At 39.6% G+C, this 11,589-nt stretch overlaps 1 protein-coding gene across 1 annotated transcript in view; it reads right to left on the bottom strand.

The window, feature by feature from the left end:
- The window catches only part of RFX3 (regulatory factor X3), a 147,071-nt gene extending 137,048 nt beyond the window's left edge, over positions 1–10,023 (bottom strand). Inside the window, exon 1 of the mRNA XM_015566895.1 lies at positions 9,901–10,023. Coding sequence (XP_015422381.1) covers positions 9,901–10,017 — 117 coding nt within the window. The 5' untranslated portion in view covers positions 10,018–10,023. The remainder of the gene's footprint in view (positions 1–9,900) is intronic.
- Between the last annotated feature and the right edge of the window lie 1,566 nt (positions 10,024–11,589).

Raw genomic sequence — 11,589 nt, forward strand, 5'->3', positions numbered from 1 at the left:
GGAGCTCCACAACCCCCGATGGGCCCTGCTCTGTGCATGACAGGGGGAAGCTCCCCAACTCCCTAATGGACCCTGCTCTGTGCATGACAGGGGGTGGCACCCCAAATCCCTGATGGGCCCTGCTCTGAGCATGACGGGGGGGGGAGCTCCCCAACCCTCTGATCGGCCCTGCTCTGTGTGTGACAGTGTGAGGTGCCCCAACGCCCCGACGGGCCCTGCTCTGTGTGTGACAGGGTGGAGCCGCAACCTCCCCATTGGCCCTGCCCTGATTATGATGGGGGGAGTGCCTCAACCCCCTTATTCACCCTGCTCTGTGGGTTTCAGGGGGTGGCGCCCAAATCTCCCCATCGACCCTGTCTTGAGTGTGACAGGGGACAACACCCCAATCCCCCAATCGGCCCTACCCTGACTGTGACTGAGGGTGGCATCGCAACCTCCCAATCTGCCCTGCTCTGTGCATGACAGGGGGCGGCGCCCCAATTCCCCAATTGGCCCTGCTCTGAGCCCGACCAGGGGCTGCACCTAGGGATTGGGCCTGCCCTCTGCCACCCGGTAGCAGGCCTAAGCCAGCAGGGTGTTATCTCCCGAGGGGTCCCAGACTGCGAGAGGGCACAGGCCGGGCTGAGGGACGCCCCCTTCCCCCGAGTGCACAAATTTTTGTGCACCGGGCCTCTAGTAACATTATAGCTCTCATGGTCACACCTGTGTCAGGATGAGCTGTATATGTCTGCCACTCTACCTTGATTCTGAGTCCCAGTGAGTAGGCCCCTCATCAAGCTGTAGCTTATTCATCTTGTCTAGCTCTGTCCATACACTGAAGAAGAAAAGAATAAATATACGAGGGAAAATACAGATGTAAAGACACCACAATGGGTCATTTGACTCAACCTCCCACCAGAGGTTCTTGTGCAACATTGTTCTATATCCCTCACTTCCTAGACCTCTCATCTCCCTGCATAGATTCCCTGATTTTCCTTGAGCTATTCCATGTTTTTCTTTACCAAAAATATTCTCTTCCAGTTTTTCTTGTCCACTCCAAATTTCCTACAGCACACAGCTCAGAGGTCATTCCTTGGTAAAGATATTACTGACTCTTATTCCCATTTCTACACTGAGGCACTTTGTGTCTAATTCTATAACAACTAGAGGCCCAGTGCACAAAATTCATGCATGGTAGGGTCCCTAGGCCTGGTCAGTGATCAGGCTGATCTGTGGGGCAACTGGCGGATCCCCCACTGGCACCTGCCTTGGCCTGGTGCTGCCTGCTTGCCAGCCCCACCCCCTGCTGCCGCTGCTGGTCACTTCCCTCTGTGGGAGGCAACCAGTGGGGCATTCGGGGGGGGCCCCTGCTGGCACCTGCCTTGGCTGGCCTGTGGCCTGCAGGCTTGGGACAGCTCCTGCATTGAGCATCTGCCCCCTTGTGGTCAGTGCGCATCATAGCGACTGGTCGTTCCACCAATCATTCTGCTATTTGGTCAATTTGCATATTAGGCTTTTATTATATAGGACTAGAGGCCCGGTGCACAAAAATTTGTTCACTCGGGGGGGAAGGGGTCCCTCAGCCCAGCCTGTGCCCTCTCGCAGTCTGGGACCCTCGGGAGATAACACTCTGCAGGCTTAGGCCTGCTCCCGGGTGGCAGAGGGCAGGCCCAATCCCTAGGTGCAGACCCTGGTCAGGATCAGAGCAGGGCCATTTGGGGAGTTGAGCGCCTTCCCCTATCATGCACAGAGCAGGGCAGATCGGGAGGTTGCGATGCCACCCTCAGTCACGCTCAGGGTAGGGCCGATTGGGGGGTTGGGGCACCAACCCCTGTCACACTCAAGGCAGGGTCGATGGGGAGGTTGCAGCGCCACACCCTGTCACGCACAGAGCAGGGCCAATCAGGGTGTTGGGGCTCCGTACCCTGTCACTCACAGAGCAGGGCCCATCAGGGGGGGTTGAGGCTCCGTACTCTGTCACTCACAGAGTAGGGTCCATCAGGGGGTTGGGGGCTGCCCCATCACGCTGATTCCGGTGCCGGGAGGCCTCGCGGCTCCGCTGATTCTGGTGCTGGGAGGCATATTACCCTTTTACTATATAGGATAGAGGCCTGGTGCATGGGTGGGGCTGGCTGGTTTGCCCTGACGGGTGTCCTGGATAAGGGGGGGGGTCTCCACTGGGGCACCTGGCCAGACTGGGTGAGGGGATGATGGCTGTTTGCAGCTGGTCACACACCCTTCAGGGTGGGGGTCCCCACTGGGGGGCCTGGCCAGCCTGGATGAGGGGATGAGGGTTGTTTTCAGGCTGGCGGGTGACTGAAGCTCCCAACTGCTCCTTTTTTTCTTTTTCTTTTTTTATTCTGGGCCAGCTTTAGCTCTGGCTCCAGCTCTGAGGTCTCTGCTGCTGAAAGCAGGTATGTGGTTTGTTTGTGTTCTATAATCGAAACAATGTATAGCTCCAGCTCTGAGATCCCAGTCGGCTGAAAGCAGGTTCTGGGGTTTTGTTTAGCTTCTATATTTGTTACAATGTTTCAAACTGCAAGCTCAGAGGCCGGCAAGGCAGGTGGGGAAGGGTGGAGTCCTCTGTCAGTGAGGCATGCAAGCCTCATGTTCGCTTCCAGCTGCCTGTCTGCTGGCCGCCATCTTGGATGGCAGTTAATTTGCATATCTCCCTGATTAGCCAACGGGAAGGGTAGCGGTCGTATGCTAATTACGATGTTCCTCTTTTATTAGATAGGATATCTATCTCCCTAAAAACTTAGTTTCCCATTGTCAGGTATCATGTAAAATTACCAACATTTAACACAATGTCTGGCATATTTTCTTAAAATATGTTATCCCAAGCAATTATCTAATACTAGATGAGAAAATATTTTTAAATTACTTAACAGAATGATAAAATATGACTACTCAACTATTTAAACAGTGGAGCTCTTATTTTTTCAAATATTCAATAGAAATAGTCAACTATAGGGCCTTCATATTCTATTGGTACGGCAATATTTATTTTAATTGTAGATCAGCATGTTCCTTTGAAATATCTTACATTTTATATTGTATACTAAAAACTAGCAGTCTGGTTCTAAAAATAAATATGCTTTTCAAGAGCTAAAATCATTGCCCTTTGTTTTTTTTTTTACAAAAAGACACTCAACTGGAACTTATTTTAAAATGTAACCCCATCTTTTACTGCCACAGTCTTAATTATGAGAACACAGTCCCCTTAGGGAACCAAGCCAATGGGAATCAAATCCCAAGTAAGAGCAAACCATTGAAAAATATTTTTGATTCTGTTGATTAAATGAGATAGTGGTCTCAACTGAAAGGAATTCTATTCATGTTTATGAGAGCTAAGATGCTCAGAAAGCAAACTTCTTGACCCTAAACAGAAGGCAAGATACAAGAATGATACAGTTCATTACTTCATGCTTCGCTCTCCAAACTACGGACGGGACTCATTTAAGTTACTATTAATCAAATTTTGATTCAATAATATTCTATTATAGATTCAACATATTATAGGCAATCTTTTTTTGCCTTAATTACTATTCATTGATTCCACCAAAAGAATTCTTCATGGATATATTACTATCACATTTTCTTTTTGGTTATGATGATATACTACATCACAGGAATATGGCAAACAAAAATGAAGACATAAATGATCCACTGTTAAAGCTGTGGTCTAAGATGAGGGTCTCAGGAGTATTCATTTAAGACTTTGACTCCTAAAATCTATTTCCTAAAGGTTGTGGCATAATTTTAAAAATATTCCATGATCTATTGGAGAAGATTCATTTATATTATATCCTTCTTGAAGAATTCCCTTTGCATAGAACCAAACTGACAATTTTGGTTGGATCTTTTCCCAAACAAAATGTCACTTATCCTTTTGACCACAGGGTATATAATAGACTCACTCTCCAGAATATATCATAACTTATGTGGAAATGCTAAATATGTGATAGATTGACAGAATCAAAAAGAAATAATATAGCCAGATAGTTATTCCATTCATTTTGACAATTCAAATTCGAGACAAAGATTCATTTCCTAAATAGAAATTTATATAAAAACAAAGGTTCTCATATAAATAAAACCTTGAAATGAACTTTTATCACATTAAAAGAGACTTCAATGTCCCAGTTACATAACCAAGACTTTCTAGAAACAGACTGAGTCCCTGGGAAGGAAAATGTAAAGACTATAGTGCAGTATCTGATAATAAAAGACTTAAAACAAAGTTGGCAGATTCTATGAAAAAATATTCCTTTGGACTCAAATAAAAACTCCACTCCAGGGATCCACCCACTTAAAATGTTATGTTTAGAAGAAGCATTATACAGACAACACACTTGCCCACTTTGAAAGAAAAGATGTGGGCCCTTTTCACGGAAAAGGGGATATAGCAGAGATGTAGAGAGAGGAGGAACCATAATTGAGAGGGCAGTCAAAACTGAGAACCGTGAAATGGAGAAAAAAATCTTGGAACCCTGGTTAAAGGTGGTTTAGGACTTATTCTCAATGTCAGCAGCATTTATGGAATAACTGAAGCCAAAGAATAAAACAAAAAATAAAAGTTCTGATGTTTATCTAGGTTCTACTTTACAAAGAATCTAAACTGGCCAGCTATGAGAAAGAATGGAATAATAAGAAGGCATTTCCCACCCTCAACATGGCTCAGTGGCTGAGCCAGGACATATGAACCAGGAGGTCATGGTTCATTCCTGATCCGGGCACATGCCTGGCTTGTGGGCTCAATCTCCAGTGCGGAGCATGCAGTAGGCGGGTGATCCATGATTCTCTCTCATCACTGATGTTTCTATCTCTCTGTTCCTCTCCCTTTCTCTCTGAAATCAATAAAAATATACTTTTATTTTTTTTTTAAAAAAAAGAAGGCATTTCCATTTTCTGGTTCAGTTCTAGGATAAGCAGGATCAGAAGACCCCTGAGATTTACACATAAAATGACCAGTTTGAAGAATAACGTATAAGAAGCCCTAACAAATCAGTGAAGGCAAGGGAAAGGGAAGGAAGAATTGCTCATTCTGGTCATAGTCTATAAAGGCCCATCAGGCAAAAGTCTTCTTGTAAAGATAATAGGATAGGTAATATCAAAATTTTACTTTCTAATCAATATACTGAACTCGAATACTTTTACATTTTTTAGTGAATTGTGAAACAATGCCTGTATTTGGAAGCTGAAATTCTATGGTGTTTTACAAATTAATGAAAAACTGCAAGAAATAGAATTTAAAAAAATATATATATTTTATTGATTTTTTTACAGAGAGGAAGGTAGAGAGATAGAGAGTTAGAAACATCGATGAGAGAGAAACACCAATCAGCTGCCTCCTGCACACCTCCTACTGGGGATGTGCCCGCAACCCAGGTACATGCCCTTGACCGGAATCGAACCTGGGACCTTTCAGTCCGCAGACCGACGCTCTATCCACTGAGCCAAACCGGTTTTGGCAAGAAATAGAAATTTTGATAGAGTATAAAATAACTGGACCATGCAAACTTTCCTCACAATTTTCCATTTCTGAATCATTGTCTAAGAAAAGGTGATAAGTTGGTTCTTAAGATCATGGAGAATAAATGAAGAACCACAGAGTAATTTTAGAGTCAACATTTTATTTGGTACTTATTATAAAGCGAAAACCATTAAAGAGTATAAAGAAACAAAACTACATATCATGATTTTAAAATGTTCTGGTTTCTCAATATTCCAACACATATAACTTTACAAATCTCAACATCTTTGAAAGTAAGCTGTAGGCTCTCCCTTTACATCAAAGTGATCACAGCAAAGACACAATGAAAAGTTTAATCAACAGAAGTATCTACCTTTGACATCAATGCAATAATTTCAAATCCATTGTGGGTCAGTGAGAAAAGCTAGAAGATTTTAAAGATATCCTAGTACAGTTTAAACACTCAAGATACCATTAGCACATTAACAAAACAAAAATTATAGACAAGTTAGGGTAATAAGAAATTACTATAGCACTAATCTCATCAGTTACAGACCATTTACAACCACAGGGACCACTGGACTGCATCAAGGAGCTTCAAACATAACATTGCTCTGGTGAAAAAAAAAAATTACAAAGGAGAAGGCAATGCTTTTAAATAATCCTGGAAGGACAACTGAATGGCCAACCCCAGACAAATATCATATTAATCCATTATATAAAATACTATTGACAAAAAGAAAATGAGAGTTCTCAGCTCTTTGCTTGGTATAAGGGGATGTATCACCTGCCTTGAGTGTCCAAAAGGAAAAAGATAAATTAGGAACTGAAAAATACACCTTTCGAACAAGCCACATGGCATAATACAATGCTTTCCAAAGTGTGGTCCACCTGTACATGATATTTTTTCTAAGGACATAAACAAAGTGTATGTATATGTAATCTTTTATTTATGGCTGGTGATACTGTTTTTTTTCTTCTGATAGCAATTTCATTTTTGGTTTTCAATATATGTATCTAACATAAAAAGGGATTATATTTAAAAAGCAAGCAGATCCCCATCATCAACTCTATAGCACAGGTGACTGACTTCCACAACTTTGGTACAAGTGTGGTTTATTTTTTATTTAATCTCTGAGAAAGTCTAAGCAGAGGTGATATTCATACCATATGAAAAAAAAAAGGATTAGTGAATTAGTACAAGCAACACTCAACTGTTTTCCCCTACTCAGCTCCTAGGAGCCAAGCATTCATCCATTAGGCAAGAAGCGAGAGAAGTTTTTTTTAAAAATATGACCAGTATAAGAGGATCCCTAGTTAAAAAGCCCAGAATATAACACTAGTATACTGAAGTCAACCATACCTAATCATGCATTCAAACCAGCCTTTTACCCTCAAAATTTTAAATATGAATAAGCATCCAAAGATTATCAGACATCTGAGAAAAGCTTCTAAAATGAATGACAGAGACAAAAAAAAGTAGCTTGAATCTGACTATATAACAGAGAAAAAACATCAACAACTTAAAAAGAAATAAAATATGATGTTATGAAAAGGTACAGGAAATTTTTAAAAAGCTCTTGAAAATTACAACTATGTTAGAAGAAGTGATGAGTTAATCATAAATTAAAACATTGAAGAAAATCTGCCAGAACTGAAGAACATGAATGTTCCGATTGAATAGGACTGCCAAGGTTCCAGCACAATGTATAAACATACCCACATCAAGACACAACATCATAAATATCAAGAAACTGGGACTTAAGACATTCCATAAACTTTCAGAGAGAAAAATAAATCACAAATGATCAGGAATTAGAATAGTGTTTCACTTTTCCATGGAAATCCTTTCAAAATTCTGAAAAAAATTATTTCCAAACCAAAACTCTGTACCCATTCAACTACAAAACAACTGATAAATAAATTCTCTCTCAGATACATAAGAGCTCAAAACATTTACGATTTCTTAAGAAGTTACTGGAAGTTGTGCTCAAGCAAATCAAGAAAGAATTTAAGACACTGAGCCAGGGAACAGGAAAGCCAACCTAAGAAAAATACCAGGATGATGGCAAAGGAGATCCCAGCTGAGCAACAGGCACTGAATCCAGACTGGAGCAAGTCAAAATGCTCTGAGAGACTTCTTTAAGAAAACACCTGATCATTAAATCCAGCAAGTAGGAAAGGAAGATAAACACAGCTCACTATATGGCTAGATTTATATAGCATTCATATATATAATGGAAATATAAGTATTGAGTAATGGTCTACCAAAATTAAAATATACTATTAGGTTGAAACATATGAAACTGTTGTTTTCATAGATTAAAAATGCATATAGTTAACCTAGTATACTGGGAGCTTAAGGGATGGAAAATGTGTGTGTGTGTGTGTGTGTGTGTGTGTGTGTGTGTTAGGGGCCAGAAAGAGGGATATGATAAGGTAATGCTTTAAACTAAATACACACAAAAAAGTAAAATAGCCCAGTTGGCATGGCTCAGTGGTTGAGTGTCGATCTATGAACCAGGAGGTCATGGTTCCATTCCCTATCAGGGCACATGCCGGGTTGCATCATTGATGTTTCTATTTCTCCCTCTCCCTTACTCTCTGAAATCAATAAAAATATATATTTAAAAAAACAGTAAAATAAGTACTATTTTTGAAAACATGGAAGTAAATATCAAAATAATAGGTAGAAAGAGGCAAAAGTAGTTGCCTCTGAGGAGAGGGACATGGGATTAGAAGGAGATTGAGGACTGTTTATTTGTGTAATTTTTTTTTAATAACTTGTTGAACTATTTGACTTCTTAAACTACTATTTAAGACCTGTAGTAATTATCTGATGATATCTAAACTCAATAAAAAGATTTTTTAAGAAGAAGAAAGAGAGGAAGGGAGGAAGGAAAGAGAGGCAAGGAGAGAGGGACAGGTATGTGTCTTACAGACATTTCAATGTCTCAAGAGGGCACTTTCTGGGGATAGGAATGTGATGGCCACCACATTACTGTAAGAAATAGACACTTCCACGGCCATTCTTCTTCCACAAATGAGACAAAAATCCAACCAGAGTGAGTGTAATTGTTCAACATTTGCTTAATATTCATAGGCTATCTTTTTTAAATTCTATATAATACTGTCCTAACTAATTGTTCTCCACTTACTCTTTGGGCAACATGTCATGAGCACCCTTTCCTGGAAAATGTTCAGCATCCAGAAATTAGTGATGACATCAATAATACCCGAGGCTTTTAAAGCACCATTTTGAGTAGACTCATTTTTTAATGGTGAAAAATAAAGATAAGAAAGGTAAGAAACACAATTAATAGATTGAATCATATGAAACTGTTGGCTTTATAGATCACAATTACATATAGTTCAACTAATACTGTAAGTGTAAGAGTGTGTGTGTGTGTGTGTGTGTGTGTGTGTGTGTGTATGATAGAGACCAGAAAGAGGGTGTGCTAAAAATAAAACTTCAGATGTCTATTAATCCTGACTCAAAGAACCTTCTTGATTCTAGCACTCTCCCTGCCACACCAACTTCTATCTTGTGAAAAATATAACCTTGAATCCCTCTATCTATCATTTAAGACAAGATATCCCTCTCCCTAACTACTTGTTTATAATTGTAAGAGCAACATTTGCTAAAGATTCTCCTTGATACGAAGAAATTATGAGAAAATCTCAAATTTCAACATACTCTGTGACATAATCTTTCTCACTTATTTTCTCGCCACTCTTTAGAAGAAATGACAGGCCAATGTGTTCACAACCCACATGCAGAACTATTTATTAGCTGGCATGAATAGCATTATTTTGTCAGTATCTTTCCAAAACAAGCCAAGTGTCAAGTATGAATAAGCCCTGTAGTAAACATGTGATGAGGAATTCATTCTCAATTTTTAAAATGGAATGAATCAGACCTCCAGACCTTTAAGATAATTTAATTTTCATTAAAAAGTATTTATCAGTCACCCAGGCATTTTCTAAAATATCACAAAGGCAAAATCTCTGCCTACAAGGTACATCCATCTTCTCCTTTATTAAGTACTGCTGTGAGGCAATTACAGAAAAACATGATTGCTGACATTTCAATATGAAAAAATAGGAATTTGTGATAAAGAACAGCGAGGGGAGGAGACTAAAATCTCTTTAGGGTGGTCAAGTCAGAAACAAATGTTCTCTTTAAGATTTAAGAGGCTCTTTCAGAATAGGAATTATAGTTTGAGTATTGACTGTGGTATCCCTACAGTCTAGCAAAAAAGAATCTAGAATATCCAGGAAGTGCTCAAGAAACATGTGCTGAATTAACCGATGAACTGAACTAGGCCTATCTTAGCACCCACTGTGCCAGAAAGGACAACCCAAATCATTTTTGAACACAGTCATGTTGAAGGGTCTGCACAATGAAAGGCACAGCATCTGCTCTGACAACAGCAGCTCCTTACCTGTTGCTGTACTGGTACTTGCTGTACCACCTGTGTAGGCACTGCTGCTTGACTAGCCACAGATGTCTGTAAAGTCACTGTCGAACCTGTGTCCGACCCAGTCTCTGATGTCTGCATGATGGTCTCTGAAATATATTAAAATAGAAATAAAGTTTAAAATGCTCTCTTTGCATGACTAGAAGCATTACATTTGCTAGCAGCATTATTGAGATTAACTTTCAACTCTCTGAAAACTTCTTACCCCAACATACTGTCATGATAGTCCATGCATACTTATAGTTATTTTGACTACTTTTTAAATACAGAAAATTACTAATCCCAGTACCTTCCTTAGTTAGGGCTCATCTGTTATAAAGTGTTTCAACTATTTATAAACTATAGCCCAAAATTAAGTCAAGATACTCAATACTCAAGTCTCAGAACATAAATCTTAACTGTATGCAAATATGTTACAAACCATACTTTCTAAACCCTTTTATAGATTATTAGGACGTCACCAAAGGTGTACAATTTAGGAAAAACTACTTACAAGGTCCTTCCCAACTTTTAAACTTGCTATTCACTGATCTAAAAAAAATTAGTATATATCCAAAAACCAAGTGATATACCCTAAACTTAGCCGAATCACCAACCTAATTAATTTTCTCATCCTGTGATCTGATATGGTACTAAAATCAAAGTTTAATTATATACAAACATCAATTTGAAAGATAGGTAAGACAACTATTACATAAATGAGATTTGTAAACAAAGACCTGAAAATATTATCTTTGTCATTCACAATTCAAAACAGCACATTTTTCAGTTCTCACTTGTCTGACCTACTAACACAGGGTTAAATTTTACAGCATGTATGCTAACAAGTGTGGTTTCTCAGACTTCCTGGCCTTGGCATTCCCTTGTGCTACTTATATAGACAAAAGATTAAATATTCATTTCTTTGCTATTGAGCAGGAACAAAAATTCTAATTTTCTTTCTGGGGAGTGGGGGGAAGGGGGAGACAAACAATATTTAATTGGTAGCCTAGGAAAAATACTGCATTATGGTTTAAATCTGTGAACAATATGGTGAACATTAATTTTCCCTAAGAAAATTCTGAAAGCATATTCAGTTCTTTCAAGTAGAAAATTAACCCCTCTCAGCATCTTTTGTTACAGCATGACCTCTTCCAAATTTCCCCCCAAATCTTTTCTATCATCTCATTCAGTTTTACAAATGGACCTCTGAAGACATCTAATCTACTCTTCTTACTTTATAAATGAGGAAACAAAACCCAAAGAGGTTAACAGATTCATTCAGGTGACAGGAATAGATGTGGGATTAGGCCTCTTTACTTTGAATCCGTGCTTGCTTTTCTTTCTAGACCTTGACATTGGCATCACTTCAGGTAATTATTCTTATTCTTTTGTTAGTCAAAACCCTAAAGCAGCACAATAAACCTTAGCACATACAAAAGATATAGCAGCAACAGCTAACACTGACTGCGTGTTTAACATGTGCTAAGGAATCTTCTAAATGGTTTACATGTTAATTCTTAAATAAATTAACCCATGTAACAATCCAATATTGCTGGTATGACTATAATCTCCATTTACAGATGAGGAACCTCAGGCACAGAGTGCAGGTGCCTAGGAACTTCAACAGAAGGAATGATAGAGACTATGGCTACCACCCCATTTATTTGCATC

This window comes from Myotis davidii, unplaced genomic scaffold (assembly GCF_000327345.1).
Source record: "Myotis davidii unplaced genomic scaffold, ASM32734v1 scaffold83, whole genome shotgun sequence".
Taxonomy (NCBI): Eukaryota; Metazoa; Chordata; class Mammalia; order Chiroptera; family Vespertilionidae; genus Myotis; species Myotis davidii.